General features: G+C 47.4%; 2 protein-coding genes across 2 annotated transcripts; both read right to left on the reverse strand.

The window, feature by feature from the left end:
- Positions 1–943: 943 nt before the first annotated feature.
- On the reverse strand, positions 944–5,256 carry trim59 (tripartite motif containing 59; the record flags this gene model as incomplete). The annotated part of the gene is made up of 5 exons (XM_084445760.1): positions 5,213–5,256; positions 3,788–4,134; positions 3,475–3,696; positions 2,510–2,719; positions 944–1,564 (listed from the first exon to the last, which is right to left on the reverse strand). Exons 2-5 carry the CDS (start codon positions 4,040–4,042, stop codon positions 944–946), a joined length of 1,308 nt encoding a protein of 435 aa, XP_084301886.1. The 5' UTR covers positions 4,043–4,134; positions 5,213–5,256.
- Positions 5,257–5,593: 337 nt separating this feature from the next.
- On the reverse strand, positions 5,594–17,429 carry kpna4 (karyopherin alpha 4 (importin alpha 3)). The gene is made up of 17 exons (XM_084444011.1): positions 17,240–17,429; positions 15,846–15,890; positions 15,461–15,550; positions 15,114–15,143; positions 14,795–14,847; positions 14,275–14,370; positions 13,874–13,959; positions 12,593–12,679; positions 12,313–12,482; positions 11,898–11,942; positions 11,553–11,684; positions 9,669–9,797; positions 8,869–8,973; positions 8,640–8,711; positions 8,268–8,430; positions 7,982–8,076; positions 5,594–7,798 (listed from the first exon to the last, which is right to left on the reverse strand). Exons 1-17 carry the CDS (start codon positions 17,306–17,308, stop codon positions 7,700–7,702), a joined length of 1,566 nt encoding a protein of 521 aa, XP_084300137.1. The 5' UTR covers positions 17,309–17,429; the 3' UTR covers positions 5,594–7,699.
- Positions 17,430–17,982: the final 553 nt, after the last annotated feature.

The raw sequence follows: 17,982 nt of genomic DNA on the forward strand, positions 1-17,982 counted from the left end.
AACACAGATTAAAAGTATACTTCAATGCAATAGTACTTTTATCAGTATCTTTTAAAATGGCTGTGCAAATTTATGAACATATTTGCTCATTCATTGTAAGGCATCTGGGATGTCAAGCTGATGAAACTGATAAGCCTGCTAGGTAAGGGTCTGTGTGTTAATGGGCCAAGGCACAACTTTGAACAAAACGTTTCCTGCATTATCTGCTGAAAATGAATACTAAGTCATCTGTCAAAACACAAATCTACTCATAAGGACACACTAACACTACAGGCTGAGCATGATGTCCCACAACAGCTGTACTGTACAGTTTGAGGTTAATTCCCAGTCTAAAACAGGACTGGAGAATGTGGTCAGAACAAGCTGAGTGAAAGATTAGGCCAGTCTGATCTCTTAAGGCCTCTACACAGAACTTAAGGTGGCATTGTATTTTGATGGCAAGCTGTCAAAAAGGTCACCTTACATATACTGCCTTTAAGCCACCTCAATCTAGTATCAAAGGCACATTGGAGGCAACATTTGTTCAGTGAAATCAGAAGCCACTTGGCATAGTTCGGAACGTCAAATGTCATGGTCACTGTCCGTAAGCATTCCATCTGAGCTGCGTTCATGGGTTTACTGTACATTTAGCACTCATATCGTCAAAAGGCTTTTGACTCTGAAGAAGACGGATGTCGAAACGTTAGTCACCCTGTTTGCTACCTCTGCAATAAACGTATAGATGATATGAGTGCTCCAGTGTCTTGCTTCGGGTAGTCAAGTTGAAGTGCCCAGGTAAATCTTTTTGCTGCACATGGTCGTTTACTGTAGAGCACCAAACCCTCGCATTGGAGACTTGGCTGAAGCGCGTTGGATCTAACCCTTACTGTACATTTGCCAGATAGTAGCAACCAGCGGGTTCTGGGTTTGCTGTGTCCCAGCCTTTTAGCCAGTCTGGTCTCCATCACAAGGAGCCAAGAGTCTTGCAAAGGGAGGCCAGCTGCTGGTAGGCGTTCTCTCCCAGGCTGAAGAGGACAGAGCTGCATCTCTCTGCCGCCGACCCCACCTCTGCATACAGGAAGCCTGCTGCCTCCCACACACAGCTTGTCAGTTCGCTGCCCATACCGTGGGCTGCCTGGCTAAGCTGGGAGAGCAGGGAGAAGCCCATGGAAGCTCCCGCCACTGGGTTGACCCACAGGGCCGCCAGCAGCAGCAGCAGCCCCAGGAGGACTGCTGGGGGAGTGGGCCGGAGGAGCTGCAGCCACAGGTCCTGGGCCCAGGCCTTAGAGGGACCCTCTTCTTCGGCCTTCACGACAGCCCCCACCGGGGCCTCGGGCTCGGTAGCGCAGCAGCAGACCCGCGGTACGGGCCCTTCCTCCAGCCCCCCGACAGTCACGCCTGCCCACTGCTGCCGGAGGTACTCGGCTGCGCGGGGGGCGATGGAGAGGGCTGTGAGGGTGGGCAGGGGGGCCTCGACCAGCGTGTTCACTCTCTCCCTGTAGAGGTGCACCTTCTCCAGGAAGACCAGGGGCGAGTTCTCCTCCGCCACCGAGGAGCCCAGAGACACCAGGTCCAGATGCTCCTCCTGGGGGAACACACAGAAACATTTGTATTTAAAAGGTTTACATTTTATACATGCGGGGATCAGTGTTGCCAACTCCTCTGTAAGGGAAGAAGCTGTTGGCTCTCCCAGAAGTAGCTAGATTATGTAATCAACTAATTTGCATAATATGCAATTCTCAAAGGCAAAGTTAATACAAATGTCTGACCAGGTAGTTTATAAACTAATTATTTACGTATTTACAAACATATTATTTTGTTGCCCTATAACTATAACGTTAGCTTTTTTCTCTTTCACAGATATGAAGTCGCTTAAGAATGTAGACCTACAAACTATTTACATATTTGCTGTGGAGCTGCTCTCCAGTCAGACCGGCCATGTGACTGGTGAGGAGTTGGAGACAGCAGCCCACGTGTACTCGGCTCTCGTGAGCTCGGTTGTAACGCGAACCGTGGAACGGGATATGTTAGATTCTTTTGCAGAGCTTTGTCAACACAAGCATTCCCCCAAATTACCAGAAATACTTGCTAGATTTGTCGCTGGTGGCTTTTGACTAATTAAGTCGTTAAAGGGGTGTGGAAAGTCGCCAGGGAACGCTGACGGGGACGGGGGCTGACGGGTAATAAACCATCTGATTCCCGCCCCTCCACCTGGGAACACTGGGTTACTCATCGGTCCAAGCACTACCCATGTTTGTATTGTTTTTGTTCCGATTATTGATGCGTCATATAATCCCATATGGGATGGACCACAAAAATAAAATATTAATTCATATATTGCCACAAAGCATTACTATATTTTTCCCAGGAGGAACTTCAGGATCCAATCCACATCAGTTCAAAATAAGAAAACGCGATGTCTGTGCGCTTTGATATAGGCCTTTAAATGAACATGAACAATGAACACAGCCTGCATCCTAGTCCTTGCATCTCCTCTGATGTGAACTGGCTGAGACAGCTCCTCCTCTACCTGTAGCTCCTTCAGCCTGCGGATGAGAGGGTCGTAGGCCAGGGAGATCTCCACGCTTGTGGCGTCCAGGGCCCCCAGGAAGGCCTCCCTCTTCCTGGCCAGGATCAGCTCCAGCCCCTGGAAGAAGTGCTCCACCGCCTGGCGGTCGTGCCTCACCAGGCCCTCAGACCTGGCCTTCTCCTGCTCCAGCTGCTCCTCCAGCTCACACACCTGACACAGCAATGGGACATAAGCATCAGGGAAAACAAGCCAAAGGATAATAGTATCTCCCTGTCGATTCATCTGAGAGAGGACTGAAGGTGCCTGTACCTTAGCCCCTTTCGGGACTGTTTCGTTGCCTATACCTTAGGCCCTTTCTTGGACGGGCTACAGTCCCTTGTCCCTCCAGGAGGTTGCAGTGCAACAATAAACACGTGATTTAAACAGGTGTTCCAGCTCCATGCTTGCCACTGAAGATTTCAGGAGATGGCAGTCATTATGTGGAGCTTATAAAGCTTATCTAGGCTCCAACACTTTTATAAGCTCCACATAATGACTGCCATCTCCCATCATGTGACAAGCACGGAGCTGAAACACCCCTTTTAATCACGTGTTTATTGTTGCACTGCAACCTCCTGCCAGCGGTGGCGCTAGCGAGTGCAGTGATTGAAGGGCACAACACCACTAACAAACGCAGAAGAAGACATACCATTTTTCGCAAGGCAGTTTTCCAGAGATCAAATAAGATATATTAAACATGTTTATTAGCAATTCCAAGCATTCTAAACCCACCGCCAGTTATGAAAACGCTCCTGGGTGAGTATCTTTACAATTTCTCTGCGACACTTGAGAAGTGCCACTTGTTAGAAGAGCAGTAGATCCTTTTTAGGACAGCTGGTCTACGAGGGGACAAGGGACTGTAGATACGGAGAGTGGCAGCTCGCTCAACGTCCATACCCAACAGTCCCGAGAGTAGCTACCTGTACCTGTGCCCAGCGCTGATCTGAGAGCTTGGCCAACAGGCTGGAAGGAGCGTGTCTCTCCCTGATGAAGGCCACCTGCAGGTCGTCTATGGGATGGCCCTGGTGCTGGCCCACAGTCAGACACAGACCACAGATCAGCTGGCGATCCTGCACGCAGTACACGTTGAGGGGCTGGCAGGGGTGTTCTGTGCAGGAGGGGACGCGTGGCCGGCTGTCCTTCTGGAACTGTTAAGAGAACAGAGAGAGCGATGAAGAACTGACCTGAGACAAAACAGTGCAGAGCCATTTAGGATAAATTACCGAACAAAATGGCTACCTTTTCGATGATGGCGCGGAGCGAGAAGTTGATGGGCAGGGCGTCGATGCCCATCGGCGGCAGCTCCACCACGCTGCGGCAGTTGGGGCACTTGAGGGGGAGCCGGAGCGGACGCCAGATGGAGAAGTTGGCGGAGACTTGGAGCACGTTGTCCAGGCAGGTCTTACAGAAGGTGTGCGAGCAGGGCAGGACCCGTGGGTCTGAGAACAGGGAGTAGCAGACAGAGCAGGTCAGGTCCTCCTCCAGGTTGTCCATGGCGGGGGGAGGTCCAGAGAGGGAGGGTGGAGGGGGTGATGGAGATGGATGTGTTGCGGATGACGCTCATCGGATCATCATCTGGTCTGCAGCTGGAATAGAAATGACTCGGAGGTCAGGACATAGAACAACAACTCAGAGAAGTACACTCTTATTAGAAAGAACAACAACTCAGAAGTACACTCTTATTAGAAAGATACTTGTGTATTTGGAGATAGGTTCATTAAAATGATCATCAGTCGGGCCCACGTACAGGCGGAATGGGTTAACAGCAGCCTGTGAAGTGAGTAGATGTACGAGTGCCCAGGTGTGATATTCCTCCATCAAACCTGGACAGCAACAACTGATATCTTTGCATCATGTGACTCTCACTTAACTGCTACAAGCTATTTCAATCTGTCAGGATGGGTGGGCGATGAGTGGTTTTCTTGGCCATTGAACCATGAAGGTACTGTATTAGACTCATGCATAGGTTTGTAGGGCACAACAATGCATCATACAACATTGATTAGCATAGCAGTGTTACATAATGACTACAGGGTGTCTTTTTACAGGTGATTTTCCCCTGCCATATGACTAGAGGGGTTAATTGAAACAAGTTGTTAGCCAAGTAAAGTATCCAGCTTGGCTGCAGTTTGAGTAGAGAGCAATGCCTCACTTGAAAAGAAACAAAACAACCACTCAGTGTGACCCTCGGCATTGTGAGGGTCAGCGTTAAAAACAGCTTTATCCTGGACAATAGACAATGGTTGACGCTGCAAGGCACACACACTTGACTGCGCCAGCGCAACTGACATCACGAAAAACTGCCTTCAAGTGTCAAAGTTTATTTTTCCTTCGGACTAGCATCCTCTCTCTGTGCCTGTCAGCCTTACACGAATTCATTTTGTGACAGATTAGTAGGCCTAGTTACTATTACAATTACGAATAAGCTACCTTCATGAAAAGCACAAGAATGCCAATACAACAGTGATTGTTGCGTTATGTTAAATGTTGTCTTTAGAAGTGTCGAGAGCAAGTGCCTGCCCCCTCTTCAGCAACCTGAACCGCTTCCGCAACAGATATCGACTTTTCGAACAAAATATTAATAATACCAAATAAGGAGGGCGCGAGCATTAGCCTACACGACTCGTTCAAATCTAGCCATCATTTCAATGTGTCAACACTCACCGTCCGTCCGCTCGAGCCCCGTCTCTCCCTGCTGCTCGAGCTCTTGCTTCTTTATCTTCCTTCGCACGTCTTGCTGTTGTACTGCGCATGCGATTAACAGGCTCATTGTCCAATCCAGTTCCCCTAGCAATTCAAACACTTCCAAGTGAACTGTACAAGTAACCGCCAAATCAAGAGAAATTGAATACAGTACTTGAATCCATGTAACAACTTGTTTTCCTCTGAACGTTAGTTTGTTTCAATGTCTAAACACAGACAAGAAAGAATACCAAAAGAAAATGTAAATTAATCACATGATATAACAAAAGTCCAGACAGAATACATTGGTGGCAGATGTAACATCTGTGAAAAGATGACAAGACGACCTTAATTTGGGTTTCACTATTTATTTTCGAAGACAACCTATCCTGTAGTATTTCTCCAACAGGTTTAGCCTTTTCTTCCATTTCATATTTTAAATTTGAAACCACATCTTTGCTAACAAGGAATGCTGCAAAAAATACCCTATGTTCCACAACAGAAGGTTATGACCACAAAGTGTAATTCATTACTACAGTGTTTTGAAATTAATACAAAGAAAAGATGGGTAAGGTTGAGCATCTAAGGGGTAAAGTAGGGGGCAGGGATAGACTTTCAGAGAGGTACTGAAAAGTACAGCATACTTGTTTGTGTTGGAAGGCGGCTTACAGAGACCCACATATATCTGTGGGTCAACTTGCACCACTGAACATGGAGGGTTCCAATACCCCCAATAACTCCAGTACCCCAAAATCAGAGGCAGATCCATTACCACCCCTTAAAATATGTATATCTTTTTCCAAAATGTCCCTAAAACTGTCTCAACGTGGATCACTCCAAATATAAAACAAAGATTGTGGTTGGATGATGCCCAATTGTATTAGATGTGCCCAGGTCTGATTAGTGAATTTACCTGCACACCTTCAGAACCACTTCAGGTCTTACTCTGCAGTACATGTGCAAAACTGTTCAGATTTTTCTGCTAAATCAGAAACTTAGTCAGTAGGGGAGGGAGACGTGTAACATTCAAAAGCACAGTTTACTAAAAAATGGAAATTACACTGTGTACACAGCCTACGGAAACTAAAAACCCTTCAAATCAACTGTGCTAGTTTAGTACATGCAAAGGTTATGAATCATAAAGTTACATAAAATGGCCATTGTTCTCAATTCCCCTTGCAATAAGTCAAGCTCAAAGCTATGGCAACAATACTGCAAAACAGTGATTTTTGCTTGAATTGAAGAAAAAAAAAAAATCATGAAGTCATGCTGTATGTAGTATACGTCATTTGGTTGACTTGAGTGATGACAGAGTTTCACAGCATCAAACCTATATCTGTTGCCAAGGTATGTTTATGGTGGGAGGGTGGAATATGAACCTGGTCACCTTTACACAAGCAAAAGTAGAAGCTGAAAATAAAATTAAAAAAGGGTACACACTGGAGGCGAAAAGAAAAGCCCAAAGCCACCAAATGCATCTCAACAGAATGCACATCTCCACCTGATTACAGCGTTGTCCAGTGTCAATTAATACTAACTTAATAACAGTTACAATAAAACAAAAGAAATCCTTGTGATGAAGTTTTTGTCGTTTCCAAAGTTTCTCCTTTCAAGGAGTTGAAGATCTGCCTCTTCCGAAGGCAGTTTCTTGTATTTTCCTTCGAATGCGTTTCTCGATTTTGTTACTCTCCAGATGTTTTTTTTTTTTTTTTTCCTCTCTGCATGCGTTCTCATCCAGTCTCGCACACTCCCAGTCACGCACGCACGCACACACCACTCGTCCATTCTCTCGCACACGCAACACGCGTTGCTGGACTCCTGGCCCCGCCCACCGCCACGGGAAAGGGGAGGGGGGTGGAGATGCTCCATCGAGGGCCTCTGATCGGAGGAGATGAACCTGGCTCCTCAGCACTGAGTCCAGACATTCATACACAATGGGTCCATTCACTCACACGTCTGATAGCGTGGCCGATTGGGGGAGGGGCGCGCGGAGTGGCGCCCCCGCAGGTCGGAGGACCGCAGAATTGTGTGATATGGTTCATCTTACGCTCGTTTTGTGTTTTGTTTTTATTTCTTGATTATTTGATGTCTTTGGTTCACCCCGGGCTGACATCGCTTGTTGTCATTGAAGTAGTTTTAGTAGACGACAGCTCTGATAACACAGAAGTTATGTTGGCATGTCTCTCAACGCATTCGATGTAGATGTTTTGTTTTTTTGCAACATGTAGCCACTCACTCTCACTCGCACCCACTCGCCATCTCAAACTTCATTTGGGCTGGTTCCCCCGGAATGCCAAATGAAATCCACACATTTTCTCTCATAAGATGCAGCCATGGATCCCACGAGCCAAGCACAACGGATCTAATTTCTCTCACACTCGCGCTCTCTCTCTCTTTCTCTCCTAATTTTTTTTATGTTGAACAGAGTGCTGCATCGTGAACAAAACTCCAGAATGCCCCAGGAGCCGTCTAGAATTGGAAGCCCTTGGCTGGCACGTTGGTGGAGGAGTTAAAGCCGTATGTTCCACCCTGGATGGCCTCCGGGACCAGGCTGGTGTCTTCATCAATCTGTACGACAAAACAGGACAGGTCAACGATTTGTACAACACCCAGGACTGTAATACACTGCTACTGCTCAGACTGGTGGTTATGACAGCAGTAAGCCAAGAATGTTCCATTTCCACTCTAAGCATCTGATATTTTTATTAAGCGTACTATGGTATAACCAGGAGATCTGAATGGGCGACTTACATCATCAGATGAGAAGAACTGATCAATAATTTCATAGGCCAGTTTATAGATGTCTTCGTTTTCATGGTTCTGGAGCTGCTCCACCTTCTCCAGGCCTGAGAAGAGACCAGAGCACGGTCACACCTCATATCCACATACAGGGATACCGCCTGGGCGATGTTTTCTACGCTAATACAGGCACGCACACTGTGAGGTGTGATCAACACAGCAGTGGGGACAGTAAAACACAGAATATGGCTCTCAATTCCCCCCCTGGAGGGATCGGTGAAGCCTTTCCATCTCTCACCTCCACACTCCTCGATGAGGTTGGCGATGGTCTCGGCCTCCTCGTCCGCCATCTTCAGGATGTTGCTGAGGCCGTCCAGGACCACTTGCACCACCTGGGCATCCTTCACCGTCAACAGGTTACAGAAGGGAGGGATCACCTGCTTCTCTATCAGGTGCGCCACCTAGGGGAGCGGAGGGGAAGCTCAGCTTAGGGATATGGAACAATATTTATTAGCACTGTAAAAGGAGAAAGACCGGGCTTGATGAGCAACGTGGTTATGGAGGGCCTCTATGCCTAAGGGGTTCGGGGAGGGCAGAATCGCATACGAGTCATGAGACACGGCGAAGGTAGGGGGGCGGGGAGGGGGGCTAGATTAGGGGACGGACTCACCTGGTCCTTCCTCCCGCTTATCGTCAGGTTGCTGATGGCCCAGGCTGCCTCCTTCTGAGTCCCAAAGTCGCCCTGCGAACAACGCCACACATAGTCAGCGTCTCAACACTCAGGAGCCTCTCATACGCACCGCGTCATCGTTTTCTACCCAGGCCGGACAAAAACAATGACGAGGGGGTAGATGAAGGGGTAACGTCAGGAAGGAAGGAGCATGGGGAGGGGCGCACACCTTGTCAAGCAGGTGGATGATCATGGGCACCAGCTGGGCATCGATGACCGCTTGCACCTGCTGCTGGTTGCCCGCAGTGATGTTGGACAGGAACCACACCGCCTCCTAGTGGGCGAGAAGAGAAACAGCAGCAGTCAGCGCCACCCCAGCGTATGGCGCAAAGTGACAAACCGGAGTAACTGGATACCCTAAACATCCAATTGTGGTCGGGCAGATCGCGTCCGCCCACGAGGACCGAATGTGATCAGACACGCGGTGTGTGTGCCGAGCTGGATCAGCCTCCAGGGGCCTGCTCTGAGAGACGTGGCCCCTGGTCGAGACAGGTACTGGGGGGGGTTTGGGGGAAGGGGCGGTTTGTGAGGCTCTAATCATCGGCCAGGTCACAGGGGGCCTCAGTTTCAGTGACAGGCCTCAGATGCACTCCAATATCAGCAGAGACTCAGGGGTCTTCAGCGCCCTCTATCCTTCACCCAGTGGTACTACACACACACACACTACCACTCTCTCACACACACCTCCCAACCCGACCCCAAACCCCCCCCCCCCCCCTTCCACACTCCACCCCCCTAACATCCCCCCACCACTAGATGCATAATAACCATCTTCTTGAAGTCTTCTTGGTCCGGATCCACCTCGATGAGAGAGCATAGGAGAAGCTACATTCCCATTCCCCATCATTCTGTCATCCATACAGCATTCACGCTAGCACCTGTCTCTGATGTCATCACCTCCAGCAAACTCAGTCACACTGTTGTGTGACTAGTGTTCGTGCATAGTGTGTGTGTGTGTGTGTGTGTTACCTTATTGATCTTCTCCTTGGGGTGTGTGAGGAGCGAGGGGAAGTGGCTGAGGGCGTCACAGTTGAGCACCACCTGGGTCTGTTCATCTGTACCGGTCACTATGTTGCCCACCGCCCGCAGAGCAGCAGTCTGCGTGCGCGCGCACACACACACACACACATACAGAGAATCAGCATGCAATCACAAATCATAACCAGCACCAGTGTTTCCTGTGCGACTGATCTCTTGGTGTGGTGGTGCCAAGCTTAAGACCGCCAAAATAGGGAGGATTTCTATACCAAAGCGGGGCGAATACTGAAACAGCATGTTTACATGGAATATGCGTTATTTAATTTTGAGTTATGGGGTGAGAATAATAGATGTTTTATTTAATAAAAATGTATGTTTTATGCCCACTGATGCTTAACTGCAATATCTTAACTAATCTCTCATCTTCACTCTCTCCTGTCCCCTTCCTCTCAACAACCTCTATCCTCTCCTCTCTCACCTGTCCCTCCACTCTGTGCTGGTCCCGTCTTCTCCTACCACAATCACTGCCTTTTTACATACCTTACATAAATAATAGGGTAGATTAGGCTATGCTTAACTGATATTTCGTTGCATTTGCTGTTGCTTTGACTGGCACTTTTAGGTGGCTGGAGGAACATTAACACAAGCTAGCGTCGTTAAACTTTCGGTTCAGCCAGCCAAAAAGACGGTCGCTCAATCAGTCAGTCAGTCAATCTCACCTGTTGTACTCGCGCTTGTGGTGTGGGCCGTCTCCTTGACAATGCTTTCTGACTGACAGCAGCGCATAAGCTTAGATGGAGGCTCCGCTTCAGCTCAAACATAGGCTAGGCTACTGGGTGCATGTGTAGCTCCACGTCGTGTTTCTTCACTGTATTTTCTAGATAATGTTACATATTTATCACACTTCAACTATATTTTTTACTTGTCCAATCAGTCAACTGCACGAGGCACTTGCCCGAACAGAGTTTACTGTTCCAGGGGAAGCAATAGGCTAGCCTGCTCACTGCTCAACATTATTCTACTTTCTATTCCTCTTACAATATTGTCGGATGTCCATCTGGAAAATGCAGGCTTTAGGATCCGCCAGTTGTCATCAGCGAATGATAAGACCAAATAGGCCAGAGATGGGCAGGAGCTGTCGGCACTTCTTTCTGGAACGTTATCTAGCTCTACGCTGTATACGAGTCCACTTATTGATTACAAACGATATATTTTAAACTGCTATGTACCCTATTGAGGAGTAGGTTAGGAACCGGCACATTTTGGTCCAATTCAAACACGGGTTAAACAATAGCCTAAATTATTTTGTAATAGGCTCGCTGAAGAAAACATCCCTTCACGCGCAAAATCCCTTCACGCGCAAAGTCTTTTGAGTTGAACACAGAAAGCAGCATTCACAGAGCGCGCGGCCCAAGCTATTGTTGAAAATTAAAAATGTGGATATCCCATTATCATGGTTTTGAAAGCGCATTTAGGCAGAAATATTTAGAATGTTTAAGATGTTTAACTTAAGACTTTAATATACAGTATATAGCCTGTTTTGTATTATTATTTTTTGTATCAAATGCGCCACGCCACGGCAAAACCTTACCAGCTGAAACATTGACAAGCACTATGATTTTTTCTCCCTCTGCTTCGCATAACCATCCGGGAACTCTCCACTGGAAAGTGTTTGGCTGATTGTCAAGTTGTTTTCTGATCGGGCTCAAAATGTTCTCTATCGAGAGACTGATTGGCAAGTAACAACGTGAGCACGCGACATCAGGATGGTCTCGCGAGGCTAGCCTTCAGACGCTTCAAAAGCCATGCTGTTCTAAACCTCCTCAGAACATGTTGTCGGTAAGCTGGTCTCGTCTGGGTTGGTTCTGTCCCTACCTGGACCTTGACCTCCTGGTGGCTGAGCAGGGGCACCAGGTGTGGCACGATGCTGGAGTCGATCACCATCTGGATCTGCTCGTTGCCGGCGTCCGTCAGGTAGGAGAGGGCCCACACTGTGTCTACTAGGATCTGGGGGGGGGTGACGACAGCACACACAGGTCAGGGGTCATAGGTCAGCTGGTGAGGCGTTTATTTCTGATGAGGGGTATATAGCTTGGTCAAGTCTACTAGAACTAGCCCATCTACACGGACACTCCAGATCTCTCACTCCCACTCCAGGTCAGTCCTCTAAAAGGAAATTCTACTTTTGAATTCAAAGATAGCGTGTCTTTATCTACTCACGTTGACATCGGTGTGGTGGATCAGAACACAGAGAGCAGGCAGGATCTGAAAGACAAGAGACCCCGGGTGGTGGTGAGCTGAGATACAGGGAAGTGACACATTAGAATCCCTACACATTCTCCAGTCTAGAGGCTTTATCACAGCTGAGAGGGAGGGCCCACAATGACTAAGCACTGGTCTAGCTTCCGTAGACCTCCTGGTCTAAGCACTTAAAATCAGCCCTGGTTCCCCCCCAGTTTATGAGCTCCCTGGTGGGTCATAATCCACCCCCACCCCCTCATCAAACCTCTCCCACAACAGGAGTGGAAGTGACACTGGCAGGACGCAGGGATAGACAATGGACACCCAGTTTAATACAAACACACAATGCACTTTGACAGTACACACTGCAAATCCAACACAAAACGCCTCGCACCTCCTGGATGGTCTCCATGGGCGGCGGCGGGTCCTTGTGGCGGCAGAGGTTGACCATGACCCAGGTGACGTTGCGCAGGAAGGTGATGGGGATGGAGGGGCTGATGAAGGACAGCAGGGGCTTCACCACACCCAGGCTGATCACATAGTCTCTGCACTGGGGGCCGTCGCCTGACGCGCGCGCACACACACACACACACACACACATTAATAAAGAGAATCTGATGTTTACTGGGAGTGAACACACACACACACACACACACACACGAGAAAACACTCACCTATGATGTTGCCCAGGGCCCAGACTGCCTGCTCACACACGTTCTGGTGAGGAGAGTGCAGCAGCCTCAGGAACAGTGGCACAGCATCTACAGGAGAAGAGAAGTCAAATCATTCCTCACCTGGCTTTTACCCAGAAATCAAGCTACTGGTCACGTGCTGCAGAGCCAGAGTCGGCGAGAAACTCTCTCATGGTCGTCATGGTTGTGAAGCGTTTGTGAGGTGGTGGAGGAGTGGCTATGATTGCGAGGTGGGGGGGGGGGGGGGGGCATTGTACTGGACTGGACCACAGCTTGGGTCTGCTCAGAGCTTCCTGAGGGTTAGGGTTAGAGTAGACTTAAGAGTCAGTCTCTAAACAATAAACTCAACTAGCGACTTGAGGACATTCACACAGATTTCGTTGCTAAAGGTGGGTGGAAGCAATAAGATAGATTGAAGAATAAAAAAAAATGCTTTTATTCAAACTTTCAATGTTTTGATTCCCCACTCCAGTTTGTTTCACTAGGGATGAAGACATAGGGAGGACATAATTTCCAGTAAGCCAGATCCTTCACCCTACTGGAGATGTAGGCAGTGGCTCTGATTGGTGGTGTCGGTTCTCACCGCTGTTCTAACAATGGTCATCAATGGACGTCATATCCCAGATGAATGCGCTCCAGAAACAAAACGCGAAAAGCCCACTTTCTTTGTAGTTCTAGCCAAGTTAGCCATTGTTCTGATAGACGTTGGACAGTACTGTGTAAGACTGATTTAATGAGACAAATAAAACAGAAGTGCTAATAACATCTTAATTTTTGTCCCAAGTAAAATGGCGGAAATTTTCAGATACAAAAGGAACACAGTATTAGAGGGCAGTCCCTCTCCAGAATCAAATATTACGTTGAATTGCTGTGCTCTGCATACTGCGTAATAGAGTCTGTGCCACTTTGCCGCCCAAGCTGGTATTCTGAAGACGTATCAACGGTTCAAAATTGAAAGAGTGACAGGTCGTAGCAGCAAATGAGAGACGCTAGCCCAGGTTAGATGGGCGGGGCATATCTATGGGAGGGAACGCCTGATCGCGAAAGTCGTTACTGATTGGTGTCGCAGGGATTCCTGCAAAACCAATGATTTGCCAGGATTTGAGCAGCAGATTTTTGCATGAAGTGTTCCAGACCCAGAGATCTGCAGCATGCAGTAATGTAGTTAGCGTAGCTTACGTAGTGTATCAGTGAAATAACTCATGGGTCTGCCGTTGAGACTAGAGTGGTTGTGACTGCGAGGGGTGGGAGGGGGGTACGTACTGGACTGGACCACGGCTTGGGTCTGCTCAGAGGTTCCTGAGGCGATGTTGGTCAGGGCCCAGGCCGCCTCAAACTGGAGAGATGGGCTGGAAGAGAAGACGGGAGGAAGACAGCGTGAGGCACGGTGAGAAAGGAGAGGGGATGTAGAGAGAGGAGGGGGGACGACGAGGCGGACGCTGAGTCGTCGGTTATTTATTCTGGCAACATTCTCGTTTCAAGGGAACCTGTCTTCATTATGTTTGCATCACATTTGTAATCCACTTTCAACATCTAAAATAGTACAACCTTAAAATAACTGCTGTACTTAGCTCACTCCTCACAGTACCAGGGGGGGAAGCCAAAAACAGCGTGTTCAACACAGAGAGCACTGTGAACAGTGCCTACAGACTGCTGCTGCTTACTTGTCATCTCTGTCCAGACAGTGCACCAGGATGGGTAAGATACCAGACTTGATCAAGTCATCTATGGGAGGGTTACGGTCACTCGATAGCAGCTTCCTGAGAACACAGACAGGAAACAGGTCCAATTAGTTCAACATATTTTCAGTGACACTAATCATTCAAGTCATGAATCCATGTACATGGACAAGACAGAAATGCATGCACACCCCAGGAAGCGGATGAAACCCCAGCAGGAATGTGAAACGTATACATCAGTCCTCTTGCGTAACCCCTGTGCTATGGTGTCCACAAGAGACACCGCACAGCTTCTGACATTCTCACACTTGGATGATGCAAGACAATGCCACTCACACAGAGCAGGCTCTGCGGTTCTGTCCAAATCCAACCGACTATGCTCCAGACTCGCTGGCCCAGTCTTAACATTCTAGTGGACTCCCAGAAGTGTTTCCAGAAGAGACAGTACTTGATGGTGGATTGTCAGGGTGTTGTTGGAGTCTTAAAAGGGTGCAGTGGTTCTTACCTGGCAGCCTGGACAGCACTGAGCTGGACACCCTGGTTGTCACTGGTGGCATTCTGCAGACAGCAGCACAATATGGAATCAGACACCATCGTGGAACAGTTTCAAACTAAACCAAAACCCGTTTGAGGACGTTCCTTGGTTTCCAACACTGTCATTACCACATAAACTGACACACATGCAAATTTCAAAACAGCAAATATGTCACATAATATGATTCCAAAAGACTGATGTCAATAGCCCTTGCCCATAATACATGATCAGAATCAAGTCACAAGTGTGACGCTGCCTAGAGAGGTGCATCATAGAATATTGCACTTACTTGTACTATTGCTTCAAGAGAGGTGTTTTGCTGTAACAAAGAGGGACACTTGGTTAAGGAAACATCTGGTTTGGCCAGGTTATATTCAGGGCTGGTTTTCCTAATACAGATTAGTCCTGAAAGACCTTTTAACTGAGAATCTCCATAAGTGCACGAATAGACAATCTGTTTGTAGTGAAACCACCTATACAGTATCAGTTAGAAGAGAAACTACTTGCAATGTCCACAGTCAGCATTCAAACTGTTTTGTTTGCACTGCCGCCACACCCGCAGGTGATTACAGACGATGCCTTTGGGAGGCAGATGAAAGGAATGCTGGAAGACTGAAGTGTCAGTTGGAACCATACCGATCTGAAATCCCCATCAGCATCAGAGTCCTCGCAGATGTCCTCATTGGGCACGTTTCTCCTCTTCAGCAGGTGCTCATCTCTTTTGTTCTGTGGAAAAGAGAAATGATTTGTAAGATTTGTATGATTTATATCACCACATAGTGATATACCACAAAACCTGGCCCGTGGCTCCTGTTGTAGAAGTAATGGGTCAACAACATCCTGTCTAAAGTGAACACAGGCAAAGCATACAGTAGTAGACAGGACATAAGTCATTATTAGAACAAGATGTGTTATAAAGTCAGATTTCTGCTTTTGAGATGAATTTCGATGGGTCCGTTTAGAATAAGGTGCAAGAAAAAACATTTGAATGTGGAAGGAAATAGGATTGAATTATCCTTACCTTGCGAAGCTCAACCACCACCTCTGTTCTCTGTCTTCTCATAGTCTGAGGGAGAAAAATGCACTGCTTTATTGTGCATGTGGGGTGGTGTATGCAACAGGATGTGTAGCCTAGCTTTTGCTTCGACACTACCATAGCAAATGAGGTGTTCACGACGACGAGAATAACCTCGTCACTTATGAAAGTACAAATCGGATGAAGAACATTCCCCCCACCATACAAAAACGATCCGACCAAAAAAGACACGGGGTCAACTAACGTTACTACAGCGCTAACAACTCTCAAAAGCGTATCTTCTCTCTGTTTCATCTTGGTTATCATCTGTCCTTTGGACTTCAGCAGATGGTGGTTATTTTGCCATCCCCGTTAGAACTGGGAGTTGATAGAGGCCCGCATTCCGCCATTGTTTATGGTGAGATGGCTGCTAACCACTGCCTGATTAACAAATGACTAATCTCGCTATCATTAATCAAATCAAACGCTCGCTGACGTTAGTCAACGGTTACATTTGCCGACTAACAATTACAGCGAACGTCAGTTCTACCGAGTTGATTCCCTTTTAGCTTGCTGTAAAGATGGCTACGAACGTAAACCAACTATCAATCTGGCTGACTAGCTAACGTTAGCTACACAAGTAACGTTAACCTACCAATTTCTGAGATAATTTAAGATAGCTAATACTCTCTCACTTAGTTAGCAATATTAGTAAGAAAGCTATCTATTGCGCAACAACAACGAGAATCGTGCATGGCAAATTTACATGAATTCACTTCGTGTAGCTAGGCAGCTAACGTTAATCTGGTTAGCGTAGCTAGCATAGCTAACGGTATCTAGCACCATGAAACGGAAGGGTGGCTAGGCGGAGGGTAAGGGATGTTAAGCAAACTAGCAAACGTTAGCTTCATGGAAATGACTGGAACAGGGCACGGATTCGTAAAGTTCAGCCAATACTATTTTCTTATCTTAAAATGCAGCAACCAGCTAGCCACCCTACTTCACAGATGCTAGCTTCATCAGTGCAGCGTGTGGCTAGCTAGCCTCATCTGCTCCAACTAGTCGAGCATGTATCGGCCTGAGCTCGAACGGGGCAGGGGCAGAGTCGTTGCTAAGCGAGCTAATTCGGGTTAGCTCGGCTGGCTAGCAGTAGCACTAGCTATGAAGCTAGTAAGCTAACTAGTTAGCAAGCTATCTTTAATCGTTTATCAAAGTATCCAAACTATAGTAGGTCGCCGAGAAGGCCTTGGTCTATCCGAATCACGGTCGGATAAGGCCTGGGGCTGGGTGCAAAGTAACGTTACAGATCCTGGAAATTACAAACGACGTCACAGCGGAAGGCGAAGCAAGCAGCAAAATAGCGCAAGACCAGACCCTCGACGGGATTCACTATACTTTACCTCCAAATCGCGACCCTTGTTCTTAAAATTCTTCAACCGCTGGTTGTCTAGTTTCTCGTTGTCAGCCATGTCAGCAATTTTGGCTAGGTTCAACACGGTTTTTAAACGATTTAGCTGGCTTACTGTCCTTTTCTGGTTCCTTTTTCTCAACCCTTTCAGTTGGCTACCCGACTATTTTTTGCTGGTCTGTCCGCGGTGCATACTGGGAATGCCGGTGGTAGGCGCAGCCTCTCTCTGACTAGAAGGGAGGGGAATTCCCCCTGTCGCTCATTGGTCTCGCTGAAAGAGGAGAGGAGTGCCCTGATCACCAGGGGGCGCTACAGGTCAACATACATCTAGCTATCCAGTTTATATTATACCTCCATGAGTGTAAACAGTGATTCAAGAAGCTGATGCATGCAGTTCAAGTGGGTTATCTGGTTAGACTGTCAAACTGCAATACCAATTACGAAAACATATAGTTACAAAGTAGACCTAAGAAAGTTGTAGCCTTCACAGTGTCATTTTGAAAGAAGAAATACAATGTGGACAACTGCTATTAATAAAAACTGCAATTCAATTCTAGCTTGACAATTTACACAAATTATATAACACATGCGCTCATAGAAGATAAGTACAATATACAGTATACAATAGGTACTAAGGTGAAGCAACCCAAAGCAAACTAGAAAAGTGACAGTTAATTTATCAAACATTCAAAACCTAATATCCAACAAACATTCCAAAGCACAACAGCCAACTAG

The sequence above is a fragment of the Borostomias antarcticus genome (genome assembly GCF_949987555.1).
Source record: "Borostomias antarcticus genome assembly, chromosome: 1".
NCBI classification, from domain to species: Eukaryota; Metazoa; Chordata; class Actinopteri; order Stomiiformes; family Stomiidae; genus Borostomias; species Borostomias antarcticus.